Source organism: Elgaria multicarinata, chromosome 9, assembly GCF_023053635.1.
Source record: "Elgaria multicarinata webbii isolate HBS135686 ecotype San Diego chromosome 9, rElgMul1.1.pri, whole genome shotgun sequence".
NCBI classification, from domain to species: domain Eukaryota; kingdom Metazoa; phylum Chordata; class Lepidosauria; order Squamata; family Anguidae; genus Elgaria; species Elgaria multicarinata.
The window spans coordinates 37,392,114-37,415,531 of record NC_086179.1 but is presented as its reverse complement, the minus strand read 5'-3'; the positions used below and the strand labels follow the sequence as shown (position 1 = coordinate 37,415,531).

Below are 23,418 nucleotides of genomic sequence, written 5' to 3'. Positions count from 1 at the left end.
TCACACTTCCACATGTAGAATTGCGCGCAACTGTGTTAAAATACATTTGCATGCATTTACGGTGCATAATTTATTCTATGTCCAGTTTTGTTGCTTTGAAACCCGTCCCAAGGTGCCATCAAACGTATGAACAAAGCAGGGGAAGGAGACTGGAACAGGCAGAGAGGGCACAGAGAGGGCAGGTTGTGAGGGGGAGGCAGGGGGAAGAGAAGAACCAATAGCCATAAGGGAGGGGGGCAAGGAATCTTTACCAGAAATGGCCATATATTCACAAAGTTTTATTTGCAATAAGAAGTGCTAGAAATTTGGATAGCTGCCATATTTGTGCTAGAAATTGAATTCTCTATGTATTAATCAATGATTGGGCCTGGAAGATTGGTCAATTCACTGATAATAACGCTCTTATTGCACTCTGGCTTAAAAAGACAGAGAGACCTAATGACAGGAAGAGGGGGGTAGAACTCTGGACTTTTGAGTATTTTTATTTTTAAAAAACATCTAGAGCACAATCCTACGGCCCCTGGATATAGTCCATAGGATACTGGGGGGTTTCACCTCTGAGTCCATAAACAGAGTTACAACCTTGGAGTTGAAATTCCCCACTTGGATCTTTACCCTGCCCCCATCCCAGCCTCCACAGAAAGCTCCACAGCGGTTCCACATCTGAAGTCAGTGTCACGATCTCAGATGGGGGGATCAAAAAGGGGGGTGCTGGGGGGAGAGGGGAGGGAGAAAAAAAGGTTAGGATACGCTCTATCCAGTGGCCTCTCCAGGCTCATCCCTGCCAGCACAATCCACTAGGCAGTCTCAGAGGCCTGTCTAGCTGAAAATATTTAAAAGATGGTTGCTTTTTCTGCCCTGCTTGCAACAGCTTGGTAGGTCACTGGAATCTCAGAAGCCTCCAAGATCAGAGGTTTCTGAATAGCGGGCTGCAACTCAATAGGGTTGCCCCCTAAATCTGTTTTTCTTTTTAAAAAGACCTGAATGTCTGTAAATGTGTAGGCTACTACTTACATGCGGGAGGGAGAGCAAACAGCGGCTGTTACATTCATATGCTTCCTTATGCTTCCCTAGTTCATTCAAGCAGCGGGCTTTCCGGAAGAGCGCCCGGATGTTCTCCTTGTTGAATCCCAGAGCCTTCTCACTGTCTTCCAAAGCTTTCTCATACAGGCCCTTTTCGATAAAGAGACCAATGTAATCATGAAAGGTTTCACATAAATAGATCCTTGTTGTTTTTGCTACTCCCCTAGAATCTGACTCTTCTTTGGGAGGCCTGCTTCATGTTTTGAGAATCATGGTCTAAGCACCACAGTCTTCCAAAGCAGCTCAGTGCATCAGGTAAACACCTTAAACAGCAGGCTGCCTTTCCCATTCTTCTCCTTGAAGTATGCATGCCTTTTATCTGCTCCAAAGGAAAATGGCTAAGGGATGAATCACGCACGTCTGGTCATCACTTTGATGCAGAAGCAACATCAAATAATGGGCCGCATGTGCATAGGAGCCATGACTGATCTAAAAATGACTTCAATGCAATACTCTTCAATGGAGTCTGTTCACACATTTAGCTGCAAGTTATCAAGTGAAGGAAGATCAACCAAAGTACATGTGCGTATGAGCAAGCCCTAAACATACTCACCATAGCAAAGTAGCAGGCAGCCCGATTGACATGCAGCTTACATAAAAGATCCACTGGAATGGTCACCTCATCTGAAACTGCATAATCAGCCACATTCAGCCCTTCTACATACTGCACCAGGGCCAGCTTGAAATCCTTCTCTCTGAACAAGTCATTGCCTTCCGCAAATAAGTTTCGCACCAGCTTTTGCAAAAAGGCCTGTAGGAAGAAACAGAGAATGTGTCACAACAATTACAGGGCACTTTCAACCCCCCCCCACCTCAAGCATGCCATCTAAACCACCAGGCCAGGCTGAGGGTAACGAGAAGGCGAACAGGGCTATTCCACCAGCTCTGCTAAAAGAATTATTTCCCCCTCTTCCCTGGTGTGCCTTGTCTTTTTAAATTATAACCCTGCAGGCAGAGACTGTCCTGTTTAATTGATTATATGTAAGCTGCTCTTGAAGCCTTTTTGGTTCAGGAGCAGCATGAAAATACTTCAAATAAATAAAATAATAAACTGCACTTCTTCATAATATAAAGATACATAATTGGGGTAATCCTAAAAGCTACAATCGCTTGCTTATAAGTTTGTGAACAAAAACTAGCCAACTGTGAGAAACAGCATTCCTTGACTGGGAAGCCGCACCATATCTTCTTCGTCTTCCATATTATGTCACATCACAATATTTCAATTCACTGTAGACTGCACAGGGAACCAATTGAACTGAAGGCTGCTTTTGTGTGTTCAAAAAGCATGGGGGGAAATGTGCAACGTTTGAGGTTAAGCGTTAGAAATTACATCGGTTGTTACAGGCTAGCAGAGACTAGCAAGTAGTCATTGCTGCACAGAGTGCTGATGTCACAACACAGCATAGACAGAATCTAACAAGAATAATAGGACCAATTGACCATGGTACAGCTTTCCAGCTAAGGAATTCCTTAGACTTGTAGTAAAGGTTGGTGTGAGGACACATGCAAGAAGATTCAGGGCAAGATGTTGGGTCAATTGCTTCCAGGTGCAAATCAGGAGTAAAGAGCAAGGCAACAGCATGTAAATGGGTTTGACTGAAATTAAGTTTCCCATTTTGCAATTCATGTATTTCTTGAACAGGTATGCATGGTAAATGGTTGCTGTAGGTCACAAACACAACGCTACAGAATTATATATGCTAAGAGATAGATTTTTGCTTGGTTCTCTCTGTTCCCATGCAGCGATACTAAGCAAGATCACCCACTAGAAGGTGAAGGCTGCAGTCATACGTATACATTTTGGAACGCAAGTCCCATTGTACAAAGTGGGATTTCCTTTAGAGTAAACATGTGTAAGATCGGGCTATTAAGTGTCCAGAACTTACCACAAGCAAGGTCTGGTAGTTGCTGGGCGAAACAGTGTTGGAAGGTAAATGCCCATGCCTCTTAACTTAATAGATGTATAAATATTCATGACTGAAACTGAATCCACTGGAGGGGTCAGGAAGTTGGAAGGCATAAAACAGGAGTTCAAGATCACCCACATAGCTCAATAGATCATCCTGATGTGATACAGAATAGTATCTCATGGATTTTAGGGCTACTTTCTAGTCTCTGGGTCCAGCAGATAGCCAGTAACAAATTATGTCATTTCTAAAGCTTAACCTCAAATGTTGCACATCTTCCCCTGAGCTTTTTTAACATAAAAATCAGCCTTCAGTTCAATTAGCTTGATAGATGGACATGAATAAGTTGTAAGAGATTAATTGTGCAGTCCTGCGCAAGTTTAGTTAGAAGTATGTCCTACTGATTTCAATTGGACCTATTCTCTAGTAAATATGCATAGGGTTACAGTCTAAGGCTACAATCCTATGCACAGTCATTTGGGAGTAAGCCTCACTATACACTGTGTAACATTGCTGTGTAAACATGCATAGGATGGTGCTAGAAGTGTAGGTTTTAACATCTTTGTACATATTAAATTTTGATTTTCACTTTAAATCAGGTTACTTGTTAAGAGAACGTTTCCAATAACGTTCTTCCCCTCCTTATTGTTTTATTATGATTTTATTAGAATCTAAGCCTATGCGGCAGAGTCTTGCTATTTACTGTTTTACTCTGTACAGCACCATGTACATTGATGGTGCTATATAAATAAATTAATAATAATAATAATAATAATAATAATAATAATAACAACATAATTAATTTTTATCCAACCTGTTACTATTCACGATGAGAGCAAACAAACCAAAAGGGACTTTGGATAAGACAGAGTTGGTGGTAGTGGAGGATCCAGTAGTACAGTTAGTGGGAGATATGCCTGTTCCGAACAAGGTCACACTCTCCTGTAAGGATCACGTTCATAGCTTGTGAAGACTGATGGACCAGTATTGCTCCTAGATTCCAAGGTTGTGGCAGTGGCCAGGAGTGCCTCATATTAATGTTAGTTGCTATTCCCACTCCTGGAAGATAAGAGACCTGACCACCATATTAAATTACTGTAGCCTTCCCCCAAACAGGCACCCTCCAGATGTGTTGGATTCCAATCCCCAGCCAGCATGGCCATTGACCATACTGACTGATGATGAAAGTTGTAGGCTGGGCTACTGTAATGTGCTCCACGAGGGACTGACTTTGAAGACAGTTCAGTAATGTCACCTAGTTCCGAATCCAACAACCCACCTGCTTAGACCTATTTTCTGGGTTCTAGTATATTGGGGAGAAAAAGGCCAACAAAAGCCTGGATTTCTTTATGAACTAAAAATTTAGGTTTAAAGAGCTATGATGTCTCTGTTTCAGCTTGAGAGCTGAGAGATTTAAGAGTTTGTCCTTGGAGGCTGGAATGCAGTTTGTGTGGAGGGAGACACTTTAGGCTGGGGCTAGTAGTTCTTCCCTAGAAAAGACCGTCAGAGCATTCTAGCTTCCCTCTTTTAAAATGAACATCAAAAGAGAATTTAACTTTGAGTCTAATTATTCATTTCTAATTGATTTCTAAGTGAGGACAGGACCTAATTTAGAAGTGAGCAGAGATGAGCCAATGGGATAGCATGAACATTTAGGGTACTCTGAGATATGAGGAAAAAAGGACTTTAGAGTGGGGGCTATTGAGATACTTCCTCTTCCTCCTCACTGCTGTTTTCATGATTTTTTGCTGTTGCTATTTTCATTGGACTTTGGTTTTTCCACATAATTCCTTGGTCTGGAGCTCTCTTCCTGATGAAGTCTGAACAGCCTCTTCTCTGCTGCCTTTTTGGAGGTATGCAAAACATTTTATTCAGACAGCATTTGGAATTGCTGCTCATACTATGCTCCACTAGTGTGTTTTCGTGGTATTGCCACTGGTTTTTTGGTTTATGGTCTGTTTTTAGTTTATTAATGGCTTTGCAGTGGTTGTTTTCAAATTTGTAAATGACTGAGAGATACAACTTATACAACTATGTCCATCCAGCCACAACAGAAAATTACATCCCCTCTAGCACCAATTTTGACAAAAGGACAATATGTATTAACATTTCATATTTTAGAATAAAAGTCAAATCTTAAAATCACCTCATAATCTTCTTGGCTTAGGGGTAAAGTAGACCTAGACAAAGACAAAGAGCTTGTGAAATACAGAAATGAGAAATACAGAAATATGTAAATATATGTATCAATGTAATGAGCACAAGGGTGAAACAGGGAAATTCTCCTCTTGTTTCACTTGCTAGCATTGCTACTGCCTGATATCCATATGCTCACTTTCAAAAATGCACTTGTAGATTACATTTAGCAGCCTTTTTCATAGCCTTTAGTTAACACTGTATGTCTTACAATGACATTTTGTGTGGGACATTGCTATGTGCCTTTGGCTACTACTGCTGTGGTTTGCACAAACTTACCTGCAGTTGCACAATAGTTTTCTCATACCTCCTTACACAAGCAAGGATATTACTTTTCCACAAAAAAACCACATTATTTAATTGAAATGTCTTTTTCACCTGGTTTTAACGGATTTCTGCAAGATGGCAAATTTATTTTAACAAAGCTACTAATATTGTTGGGGGGGGGGTTTAGTTGTGAACCATCCAGTAAGCTTCAGCTATTGGGCATTATAGAAATATAATATAATATAATATAATATAATATAATATAGGACCATGAAAACAATAGATGGGCATGTGTATTTGTTACGTTTCAAAGCAGTAAAAGTTATTAGCTTGACTAGTGCAGGACAATAAACTCCTTTATAGCAGCCTCTCTCAAAGTGATGCCCTCCAGATATTTTGGACCAACTCCCATGAGTCTCAACCAACATGGCCAATGGTCAAGAATGCTGGGAGTTATAGTCCAAAACTTCTGGAAGTCACCAGGTTGGGGACATCTGTGGTATAGTATTAGTTAGCATGACATCACTCCTATACGATTCTAAATGGGATCCATAAACTGAAAGAGAAAGAAAACAAAGGTGTTTCAACTCCCATGTTTCACTAAGTTTGAAATCCAAAAGTCTGGTGTTTTCTATGATCAGAAAATATGCCCAGCACCCACATCAGCATTACCAGGTGGCCCTGTGACAACCTAGTGGGTATTTTTATCCATAGCCAGCTAAGGACTCCAAGGCCCTGTTCAGAAGACACCTTCAACCATAGCTTTAACCACGGTGAGTAAGGCAAAAAGGCTTATCCACCGCAGTTAAAGCCGTGGTTTAAGGTGTCTTCTGAAAAGGGCCAAATTAAAACAAACATCTTGGTTTTCCTTTCTACAAAATGAGAGCATTACTAGTTATTCACATCACAAGCATGTTGTGCAACTCATTGGTATTTGTCAAGTTTGTTGAGGTCTTTCAACAGAAGGAACTAACACTTTCCACAAGTGAAGGGAAGAAAGTGAAGGCACCTAGGCCATTGAAGAAAGTCTGGCTAAGATAACAGTTTCATAGCCTACAGATGTAAGGAAGTTTGTGGGCAGCACGGACTCCAGCTAAATTTGACCTCTCTATCCTTTGAAGTTGTGCTCATGTACAGTTGAGTAAACTGGGAGCAGCTATCAAGCATGGAATGTGAGTCTTGAGCTATAGTGAACTTCCATGACAATCAATTTATCCTATTAAAAAAAGTCAATGGAACAAGCCTGGGGCAAATGGGTTCTGGTTGCTTTTTCATGTACCAGGAGAGCTGCTTTCTCTGTAGCAGCACTACACTCTTGGTTTTATAGAGTCATATTGGAAATGTGGTTAGATTCTTGTTTGGTTGTTCCATGTATTTTAGAGACCCTTGATTTCATTAGGCATGAAAGAAAATGAATCATACCTTTTAAAAATAAATACATCTAAGCAGGGATTACTTGATTTCACAGATTAATGAAAACAGAAACATCACAGTCCCCAAACTTTTTCACTTACTGTATGAATTGAAGCCCCTTCTCTATCTCCTCTTTTCTTTTCTGTCTCTCCATTACAGTCACTGCAGCAGGGGAAAATATATATTAAATCTTTACAGTTTGTGCGAGCCAATTAATCTTCTGAGATTTAACATCAACAGCAACATCCATATTTTAGGTTTCTTTCCCAGAACATGTTAATCTTTCTCCTCTTCTCTCTCCTCTAAACAAAACATGAACTTCAAAACTTTTGTGGTGTCAACAATGCAACCAACTTAGATTGAGGTGTGATGCAGACTTCCGTCAACTGAAGATTAATAACACTTCTCTCCTGAAAACCCTTATGAATTTAGCAAAAACTAAAGTCTCTCTGATTATATTTCTCAATGATTCTACGTCAGGTCGCACATCGTAGTGGCATGATTCATAGGTTGTTAGTGTAACGTCCAAACCTGAACACTCTTGAGTTATTGATGGGTTAAAAAACTCACAGTTAACCTACACACCACAGTAGGTTTATCCATACTGGTGAAACACACAAGAAGTGATACTTCTCAATTTCTTAAAGTTGTTCTTTGAGCCTTTAGATGACTTTAAGAGGGAGTTAGCCATCATAGCTAATAGCTATTGATAGACCTAACTAACCTCCAGATTCAGAGGCAGCAGGCCACTGAATACCAGTTGCTGGGGGATGGCTGCTGCCTTCATGCTAGCCTTGTAGGCTTGGCTTCCAAATGCATCAGATAAATCACTGTGGAGAAGAGGAAGCTGGACTGGATAGACTTCTAGCCTGATCCAGTATGGCTCTTTTCATATTCACCAACTCGGGGATCTAAGGAAGATTTTTAAAGCCATTTTTATGAAAGAAACTCAAGGAGCATATATACAAGCCATAAACCAGTATCATCCCCCATGCTAAAGTCAAAGCAGCTGAGAATTACGCGAGATCACTAAAAAACCCAAAAACTTCAAGATAAGACGCTGTATAATCTTTTCAAAGGATGGGCTGAAACGGATGTGCAAGCCTGGGGTTCCAGACCATTTAGACACTAATCCAGTTCTCACATAATGATAGCCCATGGGTTAAACAATCCACAGGCTGCAACTGACCAGTCATTTACACTTTTAATCAACAACCTACAATTGGCCTATTCGTAGGTTGTTGAGCATGATGCACTAACCTGGAGTACTCGGTTGTTTAGGGGCTAAGAAACCCCAGTAGTTAACCCAGCAATAAACCATGGGTTAACTGCCAGGCTGTTTAGCCCCTAAACAACCCAGTACTCTGGGTTCACAGATCATGCTCAACAACCTATGAACAAGCCAGCTTTAGATGTGTAAAAGCAGAATTGGCAGGTGCATGGGGGGGGGGTAGCATGCTCACTCTCTCCTGCTTGCTCATGACAGCCCATGAGTTGTGTAAACCATGGGCTGTCATTACATGCAAATTAAGTCAATAGCTTCCACCTTCAATTGGGCTCAAGAACCAATAGTCAAAAAAGGATATTGACAGCAGCATTCTCCACCATCCAAACACAACTCCATGTAGTACAATTTACAGTAGTCAACTTCTGAAGTTATACCAGCAAGGATGAAGGATTCACTATCCTGAAATAGCCTCAACTGGTATACTAACATCCTACTCTCAATGAAGATCAGGTTCAATGTACTGTGACGAAGTCCTACTTTAACCTTCCCTTAGGCCTTCCGAAAAACTGTCCACTTTTATTTCCTCTGCAACCATAAAGGATAATTTTACATAACAAAAGATAGGCTGCGTTCGAACAACATGATAGACAATGGTGGGGTAATAATCAACTTGACAGTTGTTTATCTAGGGTGTAATCCCTACACTACATGATAATAATCAACTATGGTGTGGATTAGGATCAGCATTGAGTTGGCTCACTCATCCCCTGCCCTCTTTCTCCCCTTTAGTCCTCCTGTTAGTATCCAATCAATCATTGCAGCCGAAAATCTATCCTGCTGGCTGGACTAGAGCGGCAATTGTCGCTTTGATCACTCTTGCCTTACGACTCTGTGGCTGAGGAACTAACTAGTGTTGGCTGAGGAAATAACCAACTGTACCCTCCACACAAGAACCAACAGTGGCTGAAATAGTCCAGCATTGGTTATTTGTGTTGGTTACTTCAGCCAAATAACCAACCATTAGTTAAACTCCCACCACACAACACGATAACCCACAGTGAATTAAATAACCAACCATCGAATATTTAAACCATTGTTGGTTATCTTGTTGAACCCAGTCATAATGTCCGTTTCTAACTATCTTTAAGTACACATAGATGAGAGTAGTCACAGTCGTATCCTGATGCATGAAAAACAAACACTAGAAAAATAATCAAAGCATCCATTTTGGAGAAAATACAAGATGTCTGTAGAAATGTGCACATCTCAGGTATCCAACCACATATCTTTTCCCAACATGCATTACCTTTCCAACATTCTATTTTCACACATCCAAGTACCCACACCTTTTAGAAAACAAACCTGAAAGGCAGTCCTTGATTTCCAGGATGCAGAAAACACTAACTTATACCATTCATGGCAATGTAAATTCCTAGACCCCCTGAATGTACGTTAGGTGTTTACAATTTAGAAGATGTAAGCCAGAAGGAAGAATGTTAATTATTTATGGCAGTATCACTAGGAGCATAGAGATGAAACTGAGCAACAAAATCAGTTCAGGAGAAAAATTAAGAGCATGAAAGCTGTATTATGATTCAGTGTGATGTTCTGACAAATCAGATTACAAATAGAGAATAGCAAAATTTGTTCTCAATTAATTTTAATTGTGCTCAGCAAACGGAAAGGACTTTTCAAGTGCAATGAAGGATATACTGAATCTGTACAAGAATTAAGAATCCAAATTGTGGAAACACAATATTTTAAAGCCAGTCATTATTTTATTTGCTAAAACCAGAACATTCCAAAAAGGGAAGTTTAACACAGAAAAAATAAAATTCAACTGATAATCAGCACTAGCCTCATGATGTACAATACAAATTAGACTTCAGATCAAGGAAATTGGGATCACTGTCAACTTAATAGTTTTATGTCAACTGATCAACTTGACAAGATGTATGAATAGATTTTACATGTATAATTTTCTCTACTAGCACCACACACAAAGCTATAAACAATATATTTATGAACATACGTCAGTGAAAAAGTAATCCTTATCTATCACTCCTGAGAAATTTCTAAACGCTATCATAAAGAATCTGTGTTTGGGATCCCTATACTTATTTATTTTATTTATTTACAATATTTTAGCAGGCAATACAAAATGCAATACATAATATCTTCCACAGAATTTTGCCCTCATATATGCCACCACTGATTTACAAGAACACCATAACAACCATCTAAATATGCTGATGACATTATTTGGAAATGCAGTTTTGCAAAGGCCCTTCTCAGCAGAGAAAAAGTAAGTTCAGCAAAACATCCCTGCAATGCATTTTAAATTTGAACAAGCAATACCAATATATTTTAATGTTTAACTATAAAAAATATTTTCTTTGATTATGTCATGATTTGCATGTCTATTTACTACTCACTTTGTTTACCCTTGTTTGTTTGTTTATTCTTTTGTAAAGTGCATGGTATGTTTTCAGGTGTTATAAAAAAATCTGAGTTACCTTATTATTTCCCCCCGCCCCCCCAAAAAAAATCCAGGTTGTTTTCTTACAGTAGTGCTAGGCCAATGCAATGTACCTATGACATGATTATGTAAAGTAATTTAGATGCAGTGGGGGAAGGATGGTTCTCCACAATTTTTCTCAGGTAGATAGGTACTCCAACACTATATAGGGACTGTCGACACCCTAAAATTAAATTTTAAGAGAAAAAATGCTACACAACGATTTGCCATTCTTGTGAAGGAGAGGGTGTTTTGTTGTTGTTGCACAAAGTTTAGTAATCTATTTGAATGGTACACTAAAAAGCATTTTAATTCAACAACAAGGTTTTTTAAGTTCTCAAAATGAGGTAGCATGAGGGATCAGGTAAAGAGTGTTTCAATTACAACCACTGATGTTACTGGCACTAGCCAATAGGTATTCATCACATGCAACTATAGTACACACAGCACTCCTCTAACTGCACAGATACACAAGCTGTAGGAGAAACAACTGTTTTGCCCCAGCAAGAAAATATAGTTGCACATCACCGGTGGTGGTGGTGGCGTGATTTCCCAAAGCAATTTTTTCACAGCAGAATCTGTGGGGGGAAATCTGGATCTCTTGAAACAATTGCGTACTTATCCCACAAAAAATAATCATCTACAAAGGGGCTAAGTTTGTCTGTGTAGGGAGAAGTTGAAGAAGTCAGCTGTACTTCTTCTGCTATTTAACCTCATTGACTCAGACTAGTCCCCCAAATCTTCTAGTTTTCCCAAAAGTGATTTCCCCCCACATATATTTATCTCCTGACTTAGGCTTGATTGTTCTAAGTAGCTAATGGACCCATCAGTTTCCAAGCAGGCAACTCATCAGAGTAGTATGTGCATGTACTTTTTTTTCTGCACTTGTAGAATCTCAACTCTGGACATAGATGTTATTAGCCACTATAGGATTTGACATATATTTTGACAATGAGTTACAAATTAACTGATAGGTAAGATCAACTTATTGAACATTAGAAATCTAGAGAGAGGTTTTTTTCCTAGCTTTGGAAAAATGACAGTTCTGCGAATTTGCGTCCAGCAGAACTGTTCAGGGTGGTGAGGGGTCTAACTCAGGCACCTCCTCCCCTGAACCCAGTTTTAGAACCTTCGGTAGTTTGCTGTGATGCATTTAATGATTATTTCACAAATAAAATCTCTTGGATAAGAGCCAATTTAGATGCCATCATTATAACAGAAGATGAAGATGAAGTGTCCAGCAACTCCGTGAGTAGGATTACACTGGATCAGTTTCAGTTGGTGAGTATTGATGATGTGGACAAGCTGCTTGGACGAGTAAGGAAGACAACTTGTCCTCTTGATCCCTGTCCTACTTGGCTGGTCGCCCAGGGAGGAGATGCAGTTAGACTACAACATATTATTAATGCATCTCTCAGGGAGGGGAGTTTTCCACCATGTTTAAAAGAAGCAGTGGTACGGCCGCTTCTAAAAAAGCCCTCCCTGGACCTTAATAATTATAGACCGGCATCAAATCTTCCATTTGGGGGCAAGGTGATTGAGAGGGCAGTTGCCTTCCAACTCCAAGCAGTCTTGGATGATACAGATTTTCTAGACCCATATCAAATCGGCTTTAGGGCGGGATATGGAGTTGAGACAGCTATGGTTGCCTTAGTGGACGATCTCCGCATGAGTATTAACAGGGGAAGTGTGTCCCTGCTGGTAATTTTGGACCTTTCAGCGGCTTTTGATACCATCGACCATGGTATCCTTCTGGAACGCCTGAGGGGCTTGGGAATCGGGGGCACTGTGCTCTGGTGGTTCCGTTCCTACCTCTCAGGTAGATTCCAGATGGTGATGCTGGGGGATAGTTGCTCCTCAAAAAAGGAACTGTTGTATGGCATACCACAAGGTGCCATCCTATCCCCAATCCTGTTTAACATCTACATGAAACCGCTGGGAGAGATCATCTGGAGGCATGGGGCAGGGTGCTATCAGTAGGCTGATGACACCCAAATATATTTCTCTATGCCTTCAATAACAGCATCAGCTAAGGATAGGGTGTCTCCTCTAAATGAATGCTTGGAGGCGGTAATGGGCTGGATGAGGAAAAACAAACTGAAGCTGAATCCAGACAAAACAGAGGTGCTTGCTGTCAAGGGCTCTGACCTAGGTTTGGAGGTGTGTCAACCAGTTCTGGATGGGGTTACACTCCCCCTGAAAGACTGTGTTCGCAGTTTGGGGGTGCTCCTGGATCCGTCGCTCCAAATGACAGCCCAGATAGATGCAACGGCCAAGAGTGCCTACTATCAGCTTCGGCTGATACACCAGATGCACCCCTTAAGTCAGAAGACCTAAAGGCAGTAGTGCACGCGCTGGTAACCTCAAGGCTTGACTTCTGCAATGCGCTCTACATAGGACTACCATTGTACCTAGTTCGGAAACTTCAACTAGTTCAAAATATGGCAGCCAGGTTGGTCACCAGTACATCTAGGGGTGAGTATATTACCCCAACATTAAAGTCACTCCACTGGCTGCCAATTAGTTTCCGGGCAAAGTACAAAGTATTGGTTATTACCTTTAAAGCCCTAAATGGTTTGGGTCCAGGTTACCAGTGGGATCACCTTCTCCCATACAGTCTGCCCCACACACTCAGGTCCTCTGGGGTGAACTTAATTCAGTCAGCTAAAACTAGGCTGACATCAGTTTCCCAGAGGACCTTTTCTTCTGTCGCCCCCAGATTGTGGAATGGCCTGCCGGAGGAGATTCGTAAAATTAACTCTGTGTGTGATTTTAAGGCAGCTTTAAAGATTAGCCTTTTCCCGCAGGCCTATCCAGATCAATGTAAAATCAAGAATTTTTAAGATGTATTGATTCTGTACTAATGCTATTCCCCGCCTCGATCCAAAGGGAGAGGCGGGTAAGAAATTATTATTATTATTATTATTATTATTATTATTATTATTATTATTATTAGTGAGCTGACTGGATAATCAAAGCTCAGTTTTGAAGCATCCTGTCAAAATATAAGCCACAGAGAGAAAATGGTCAGGCTGTTCAGCACTTGAGAATTATATGAAAACATATTACATCTCATGTTCATGTTGGTTGCAAATAATTGACATACTTTACATGCCATCTTCATCAATCTGGCATATGTCAAGTTTCAGTTGGGGGCCATGAGACACTTATTTTACAATTTGCATTTTGAGATAGATACAATCAGTGTCCCTTATTATATGGACAGAGTTCTGTTTGCCTCCTTGTTTATAATCCTTTAGCAATTTTTGCCATTATGTTTTCAAGCCTATTAACTCTGCACACCATGAAGGCTAGAGGCCTAATTTTATTATGTAAAGCAGGGGATTGCCAAGATTCCAATAGCCCACAGGCTGTTCAAAAGTGCTTTTAGAGCCACATATGGTCTGCAAACAGCACGTTGCTTATCATTGCTATATGACATTACAGCCCAGCATGTACCTAAATATTAATTATCACATTTGCTTTGAAATACTTTGCACAACTTTGCAATAAACTTTTAAAATTCAAGGATTTTTTTTCCATTTTTGCAAACAAGATAACATAAACTTCATTCATGACTGAGGTAGAACACATAAAACCAAAGTGGGAAGAGCAAGGTAGATTGGAATCGAATAACCTTTAAAAAATCATATTTTAAAGAATCAGATTAATGGAGAATATATCAATCCATTCCCATTGCCTTAGAATAGGGTCTCTAAAGTGGTCACTTGCCCACGTTACCCTCTTTGGGCACCCACCAGGCACCCTACCACTCCTGATTTATTTATTTATTTAAATCTTTATTTCTTAAGATTTTTTTAAAAAATACATCTGGAGGGTGTCCTGCTGGAAAGCAAGGGGCTGCCCTCCAGCACCATCTTTATTTGGGTTCAAAAGAGTGGTTTTGTGTTTTGGACCTCAAAGTCCGGTTCTGCCTGGTACTTACGTTTTTGGGTAAGTTACTTTTCTTTACTTTTCTTTTAGTTTCACCAGTTTGTCCTCTGGGAAATGGGTGGTTTCTGTTTGGTGGCCATGCCCAACATGGCAGCCATTTTATGAACGGGGGGACCCATGGCAGACATTTTGTGACAACACCAAAATTCCAAATGAGCTCAACGACCCGGAAAGATTGTGGATCCCTGCCTTTGAGCCAGAGATAGAACACTCCATAACTTTCCTTCTTCTGAAAACACAAGACCTTCCATTACAGCATCAATTCTTGCATCTGACCACCATCCAAAATTTGGATTCTAATACAGATCCTAAGTACTATTACCAACTTCTGCCTCTTTCTGTTCCACCCAACTCCTTCTTCTATTGTAGCTTACCACGAGGGTGGGCAGAAGCTAGATCTCCAGATATTTGGGACTCAGCATTCCTGATCATTGACCATGTTGGTAGGGGTTTCTGGGAGCTGACGTTTAAATATCTAAGTTCTATGTTCTGCTTACCCCTGGCTTACCCTATAGGCCCTACTGAAATATCTTCCCTCTTTTTCTGCACCTCAGTCTATCTGCATGCCCCCTCAAACAGGCCTACAAATCTCCACCCCCTATCAAAACCAAGCCCATGAATCGCAGACATTCTGTGAACTATTGCTACAAACAGAATCTACCATACTGTTTCTCAATTACCAGTGCACGCAGGCCAAATTCATTTTATTTGGCTACTACAAAACCCAAGCATCTTACGATATACTGAAAAATAATACTGCTGACTAAATTCTTACAAATGTGATGGGAAGATGCCCTAAAAGCTTTTTTTAAAGAGAAGAAAAACAAAGAGAAACACACATTTATTATGAAGGTTTCAGATGTCATAGTTTCCACACTCTTCTCAAAACCTGGACATTTGGGAAATACAAAGCTTTTATCATCCCATCTAATTGGAAAGTTCCACTGGATATAGCGTAAGGAAGCTCTCACCAGAAATGGTACAAATTGCATGACAGAAATACAACAGGTTTGTTGCATTCAGGCAAATTGTGCTATTTTGTTTTGTGTAGCAAGATGTACAGGTTAGCTGCAGCCATTATGTTTATACATTAACAGTGTAGTCTAGAACTGCAAACCCTAGGATTAGTTGTAAGGCGCTCATCTTCTAGGGCTTCAGTCTCCCCTAATATACACCCAGAAAGTCTGCGGGGGGGGGGGGCATGCAATGTCTACACTGGGAGCAGCTTCTCTTTCTCAGTAACGAGTTTAAACATATTTCCCATTCCCCTAGTGTTCATTCTCCACACTTTTCGATATATTTTGTTTTAGCGATCGTATTTATGCAACAGGCGGATAACACACATTAGCAACCCTTTGTATGGGGATTGTAGCCTGTTTATGCGCACTGACGGTGTTTTCCGTCTTATTCATTGCCTATATTGCCCTGCGTCTTCAAATGCTTGCCCTTACTTTGCCCCCATTAACAACCCTAAGAAACCCGATTCTTGGTTTAAATTACACTGGAGCAAAATCGACCCTATTCCCACTTATCCTGGGCCTTCAATCCCCGGACTCGCTTAGCAAAGGCAACCGGCGCTAGATACACCCAGATCGCGGAAATGGATAAGAAAACACAGTCTGCCTGTGAAAGCCACAATCTCACTACATACGTTCAGCTTGGTGCTGTTAAAACTCATAATATAACCTGTCACGGCTGTTTCCAGGCTGAAATAACCCCCACAAAACCTTACTTTTTATTTTCTTTCTTAGAAAAAGAAATCTGTCCCATTCTGTTTAACAGGTAACTTTTACAAGTCAGATTGTGAAAAGCCAGATCAAGCAATGACCAAACCTTTCGTTAGCAAAGTCCCCGTCATCCGAGATCTGCGTTTCGGCAAAGATTTTTTTTATTGCAACTGCATATAGTTAGCACTTGTAACAAAACAACTAAAATACTAGAACCCCAAACGCTGAACCAAAACAGTGGGAAGTCCCCATCACTCCAGAGGGTTTCTCTGATCGCCATTCACTTCCCAATCTGAACTCCTCTAAAAGCCTTTCGATCCCTACCTCAAAAAGGGTGGGGGGCATGAATGGGAAGAATTATTTTTAAAGATTTGTTCCAAGTATATATTCTCAGGGTAAGAAGCCATTTCTGAAACATCCATGTCATATTCGTTTCTGGCAGGGGTTAAGCAATATTTGCAGATACTCATATTTCCATTAGTCATCTGCAAACCCCATACAATATCGCTTAAGGAGGTGGTTTTTTCACCTCTTCTCTCTTATCCCCCTTCTTCCTTCTTTTCTTCCTTCCAAGAAATATAAAATAAACAACTCACCTCCTGTGCTTGGGTATTCCCTTACGCTATGATCACCCCGCCTTGATAAATTATATAATATTACTAGAGATATTATTAGAGCATTATTACTGTTAGTAATAATACGAGTAATTGCTATTTAATTACAGAAGGCAGCATTCTGTTCCTAGAGCAGCTACTACTGCTGCCTCTGCAGCTCCCTCCATGTGCCTCTTGGTCTTTTTTACTTTCATTTCCAGGTCTCTCTAGCTCAGCCTCACTAACCAGGCAAAACGCTTCCTTGGGATCCCTCTAGGTCCTAAGGACCACCTGTTCTCCCACCACCACCGCGCACCCACACACCAGCAACAGAATGACTAAGGGCGCAGGAGTTCCCACTATTTTTGTTCAGCGTCTATGGTTGTAGTATTTTGTTGGTCGCGTTTGTTACGAGTATTTAACTACATGAAGTTGCAATGAAAAATCTTTGCAGAATAGACTTCTTTGCTACTCAATAAATGCCAATATAATAAACCATAGCTACTTACAAACTTTAAAAAAAAAACATACACACGCCATATTTGCCATATGAATCAAGATTTACAGTCTTACTACTTACTACTCATTCGAGACTGGGTTGCATGCCAGCCTTCCCAACTTGATGCCGTCTGGATGTTTTGAGCTTCAACTCCCATAACCCCATCCAACATAGCCAATGGTCAGGAATGCTGGGAGTTGTAGTCCAATGCATCTGGAAGGGAACGGCTGCTATTCACAGTTCAATAAAGCAAATCCTATTGAATTCTGTGGGACTTTCTCAGAAGTTAGTCCCATTGACAAGAAAGTGTACATAGGATTCGTTTATTTCAAAGATTTATATTCCACCTTTCAAGGCAAAATCCTCCCAAGGTGGTTTACATTAACCCATAACCCATAATATATCAGACAAGTGGAGCCATGTAGTAAATGTTGCAGCGTTGACTACTTCTATTAAGGATTCCACTACTCCATTCCATCCCCACCCCCACAGCCAGCCAGCATTCTATGCCTACTGAGCCTGTTCTGTACTTATTATTGGTTTTTACCCCTTACCATTTGGGCTTGAGGTACACTGAATCATTTAATTTGTCCATAGATGCCTATGGGCAGCTTTCTCTTCCATCTCTGGAGACATTTTAAAATAGGAAGTGTCTTAATGTGCTGGATGTAGGCTTCCTTTAAAGTCAGTTTGGAAACTTCAACTGGTACAGAATACCGCTGGCTGGATGTTCATGAGGGCCAGCCATATGGATCATTTGACACCAATTCTGTAGCCATTGCCTTAGTTGCCTATTTGTTTCCAGGCTTGCAGATAAAAACAAATCGGTAGTTAGGAGCCCTATTCAAGTATCACTAAAAGAGGCAAAGTGGATAAGCAGGGGCTCATGTTTAGCCCTGCAGCTCTTCCCTGCTTTTCACACAATGAAGTGAACTTCTGCAGAATGGAAACTTTTTGTATCCATGCAGAATTTAGGTCTAAATTGCATGGAAAACATCCCAGAGAGAAAAGGTTCCTGCTGCAGACATTCACCTTCATGACACAGGGCCAGGAAGGACAGTGCAACCTCAGGGGGTTGGAATAAATGTGAAGCCTTGAGAACACCTGAAAAAGGATAGGGAAAGGATCTTCTTAGTGGCGGCTCCACATCTTTGGAATTCCCTCCTCCAGGAAGTGCATATGACCCCTTCATTGGTGGCTTTTAAGTAGGGATTTGTTATAACTCAGATTTTTATTGATGACTTTATTTGGTTTCCTATTTTAGTTGCTGCTATTTTAATTGTTAATTTACTAGTTTTGTTCTCAATATTTCATTGTTTAATATGTTGTATTTATTAATTGCTGTAAGATACCTTGTGAAGGTTTTACCTAAAAATGGGTTATAAATACTTCAAATAGACTCCTGATATTCACACACCCATTCAGTTCAGTTGAAACCCAAGATTTGTATATAGTCCGTGTGTATTTTATACAAAAAAAATGCATACAACCATCTGCCTTCAATCTGATGTGCTATATTGATTGTTCAAGAGTGGGGAAGCTGTTGCGTGTGCAGACTTGCCACAACTAGAGAGCTCCTGTAACCTTAAGACATGCATAGATGGTGCAGCTCTACTCATCATAGTGCTGCAGTGAGGGAAGAAGCCATCTTGGTACATTTCTTCTTCTTCTATGCAATTCATACCACACAGTCAAGCTTGTTCTTTTAGAAGTAAGCCTGACTGAATTCAGCAGGTCCTACTAGGAAGTAAGTGTGCTTAGGACTATCCCCTTAAATATATAAAACTCATTTAATGTTCTAGACTTTGCAATTTTAGCTATGCTGGACAGATGTAGTTACACTTTTATACTCAGGCATATTTTATACATACACCAGGAGAAACCTATAGAGTATTTTATAAATAATTTAAATAAACCTAGATTTCAGTTTATATATAGTTAGGTTCAGTATTCATTTGTTCACAAATACACATACCTCTAACTCAGAGTAATCAACTTATGGTCCTCCAGATGTTTTGGCTTACAACTCCCATTATCCCTCACCATTGTCAACGCTGGCTAGCATCGATGGGAGCTGTAGGCCAAAACATCTGGAGGAGCATAAATTTATTACCCCAAGTTAGGGATATATATATTTTGTGAACAAATGAATATTGAATCTAGAAAGTCCACCCTTGCTCTAAACAGCCATAAATGCACACACCAGATATGTAAAATGTAGTCTACTTACAGAGCTGTTGTAAGGGTTACTGGGATAGAAACATAAGAACAGCCCTACTAAATTATACCAAAGGTCTATTTAGTCCAGCATCCCATTTCCCATAACAGCCAAATAGATCATAGAATCATGGAATAGTAGAGTTGGAAGGGGCCCATAAGGCTATCGAGTCCAACCCTCCGCTCAATGCAGGAATCCACCTTAAAGTATCCCTGACAGATGCCTCTTGAAGGCCTCTAGTGTGGGAGAGCCCACAACCTCCCTAGGTAACTGATTCCATTGCCGTACTGCTCTAACAGTCAGGAATTTTTTCCTGAAATCCAGCCAGAATCTGGCTTCTTGTAACTTGAGCCCATTATTTCGTGTCCTGAACTCTGGGAGGATTGAAAAGAGATCCCGGCCCTCCTCTGTGTGACAACCTTTTAAGTATTTGAAGAGTGCCTCCCCTCGATGTCTCCCCTCAATCTTCTCTTCTCCAGGCTAAACATGTCCAGTTCTTTCAGTCTCTCCTCATAGGGCTTTGTTTCCAGACCCCTGATCATCAGTAAGCCCACAAGCAACAACACAATAAGAAAATAGCCTCCCCTGGTATTGCCCCCCCCCCCCACACACAGCAACTGATATTGAGTGGCATATGAACAGGGAAGCTCCTTTGCTAACAGCTATGAATAGACCTCTTCTCCTCCATTAATTTGTATATTCCCTTTTCTAAGCTCTCTAAGTTAGATCACCAATTTCTGGTTAGGCCTCATCTTGAGAATTGTGTCCAGTTCTGGGCACTGCACTTCAAGAAGGATGTAAACAAGCTGGAGGGGGATCAGAGGAGAGCAACAAGGATGGTCAGGGGTCTGGAAACAAAGCCCTATGAGGAGAGACTGAAAGAACTGGGCATGCCCAGTTCTTTCAGTCTCTCCTCATAGGGCTTTGTTTCCAGACCCCTGACCATCCTTGTTGCTCTCCTCTGATCCCCCTCCAGCTTGGAGAAGAGAAGACTGGAGAAGAGAAGACTGAGGGGAGATATGATAGCACTCTTCAAATACTTGAAAGGTTGTCACACAGAGGAGGACCAGGATCAAGTTACAGGAAGCCAGATTCCATCTGGACATCAGGAAAAACTTCCTGACTGTGGAACCAATTACCTTGGGAGGTTGTGGGCTCTCCCACACTAGAGGCTTTCAAGAGGCAGCTGGACAGCCATGTGTCAGGAATGCTTTAAGGTAGATTCCTGCATTGAGCAGGGAATTGGACTCAAAAGCCTTATAGACCCCTTCCAGCTCTATGATTCTATGAATTTTCAGGTGTATGGTATCTACTCCTACTGTTTTCTTATTGCTAATGAGCCCTAAAATTTATTCTCATCACCTCTTTTTGACTTAGTTCTTAAGATACCCTCCCTGAAAAAGTCGTTCAGGCTTGGATACCTTCCAACTTCCTTCTGTAATGAAGTCACACACCAAAAGGTCATTCATTCAGTTCTCTGCAATTGCCTTATTCTCCTCTGTGATCTAATGGTTCCACTACAAACCCATTTGGTTTTCTGCTGATGATGTATTTAAAGACATTTTTATTGCTGGCCTTAATGTTTTGAAAGCAAGCTCTATGGGTGGGTGGCAGAGCCTTGCCTGGTCTCTGATAACCCGGATATGACAGTTGGACTCTGTTCCACTCCTTAACCCCACACAACCATTGTACATACACATCTCCAGTCCTGTGGGCATTGCCCCTTTTCTCCTCTGACAGAAGAAGGCAGGCCAGGCAGGGTATCCAAGGGGCTGCTCTGCCTGACTGCCATATATGGTTGTACTCAGCCAACCAGGACCAGGAGCTATTAAGTAGAGAATAAGGCATCCATGGAGGATGCCCACAGCCAATCACATTTTAATCATTTCCCTAAAAAAAAATTTGTGTCTGTGCAAAGGAGGCCACAACAGAGACATCTTGAGGCCAAATTATATAAGCAGAGAGAGCAGAGCAGTGAGTGAACACAGCAGCATGGTGGACACTCTCTCAGCCTCCTTAGTCCTATTGTTGGCATCAAAGACAGACAGACAGAAATCAGTGTGTGTGTGTGTGTGTGTGAGAGAGAGAGAGAGAGAGAGAGAGACTGAGTGCTACAACAGCCAAAGTATTGAATTCCAGAGACCAGGGGGATCTTTAAGTTGCCTCAGTTTCCCTTTCGGTTGCTGGACAGGAAAATATGGGCCCAAAGGAGTTCATTGCCTTGGTGGGAACTTGCTGGTGGCTGCATGCCAACAGTGGGTGAGGCAAAACTAAAGTGAGCGGGGCCAATGCTGGCAGCAAGCAGGGCCATACCACACTCACAATCACATTTACACCACACATACACACTCTTGCACATAACACATACCAATTTATTCACACCCACATGACAGATTGCCCTTATAGTGTGGCCATACTTAGAATACTGTGAACAGTTCCAATCACAACATCTCAATAAAAACATTGTAGAGTTGGAAAAGGTACAGAAAAGAGCAACAAGAATTATCAAGGTGCTGGCACAACTCCCCTACAAGGAAAAGTTACAATGACTGAGACTAATTAGCTGAGAAAAAAAGACAAGTGAGGGGACACATGACAAAGTTGTACAAAATTATAATAATATGGAGAAAGAGGATAGGAAGACATATTTCTCCCTCTCTCATCATTCTAGTATCTGGGGTTATCCCATCCCATGAAGCTGAATGGTGGGAGATCCAGGACAGATAAAAGGAAGTACTTCTCCACACATTGCACAGTTAAACTGTGGAATTCACTACCACAAGATGTAGTGATGGCAACCAATTTGGATGTCTTTAAAGGGATTTGACAAATTCATAGATGATAAGACTATCAATGGCTACTAGTTATGACAACTATATATTACCTCTAGTATCAGAGGGTGGTGGTGCTATCAGGCATCTTGGCAACCTTGAGGCCTAGTATTGGGCAAAAGGCGGGATACATAAATATAATAATAATGATAATGATAATAATAATAATAATAGACCATTGTGTGAGCAGAATGCTGGACTAAACTGCCCCTTGGTCTGATTCAACATAGCTCTTATGTTATTATGTTCAGACACACATCTATACTTTTACGCATAACACCCACCCCCTATGGCAATCAGGCTTGGAAAAAGGCAGGTTGTGGGGACTGGGGAATCACAGTGCATAATCACCCTCACATTGTAATTAGGCTTGGGTAAACTCTTCCCTTGAAGCCAAGGGAAAACTTTTTTTTTCAAGCCTAATTGCTGTGGGGTTGAGGGGGCAGATGGGGCCGGATGGAGAAACTCAGCAGGCTGCAGGTTTCTCACTCATGGTTTAATTAACCAATTAATTATTGAGGGCAGCAAATTAAATGAGTATTTATCACATTTAAAGAATAAAGATTGTCCCTTTCTACACACAGTAGACTACAGAATGAGCTAGTATTTAAACTGGTGAAGGAAAATGGGGTAAAAGCATGAAAAACAAGAGCATCAGTGGCTAGCCATCAAAATAGTTAATTGATGCATCTTTTTGTTCAAGGTGTCCCCAAAGTATTAGGCTGTTCTTCAATAGAATAGAGCCAAGATCACATTGGGAAAAGTTTCACCTAGCAACCCTTTGAACTAAATTCTTCAAAAGCTTTATGTTCCAGAAGGCCTTATATCTAAATACAGAGATGCAGTGAATGATATGTTCCCTGAGCTAGTGTGGTAACATTACTGCATCTAACAAACACATCGCCAAACTATTTGAAAATTCTTTAACAATGCAATCTTATCAGTTTCTACCCAAGAGCAAGCCTCACTGAGTTTAGTGGG

General features: G+C 40.9%; 1 protein-coding gene across 5 annotated transcripts in view; it reads right to left on the bottom strand.

The window, feature by feature from the left end:
• Nucleotides 1–23,418, bottom strand: part of ZC3H7B (zinc finger CCCH-type containing 7B) — a 70,537-nt gene that overhangs the window by 45,485 nt on the left and 1,634 nt on the right. For 3 of the 5 annotated variants that reach the window (XM_063133589.1, XM_063133593.1, XM_063133590.1), the window contains exons 1-5: nucleotides 17,470–17,494; nucleotides 6,971–7,031; nucleotides 5,140–5,173; nucleotides 1,637–1,834; nucleotides 1,015–1,173 (exon numbers count right to left, since the gene is read on the bottom strand). In XM_063133589.1, the coding sequence (XP_062989659.1) occupies nucleotides 1,015–1,173; nucleotides 1,637–1,834; nucleotides 5,140–5,173; nucleotides 6,971–7,031; nucleotides 17,470–17,476 (459 nt within the window). In that variant the 5' untranslated portion in view covers nucleotides 17,477–17,494. Of the gene's footprint in view, nucleotides 1–1,014; nucleotides 1,174–1,636; nucleotides 1,835–5,139; nucleotides 5,174–6,970; nucleotides 7,032–16,892; nucleotides 17,100–17,469; nucleotides 17,495–23,418 lie in introns of those variants that run through there. The other 2 variants (XM_063133591.1, XM_063133592.1) reach the window with 2 other exon arrangements.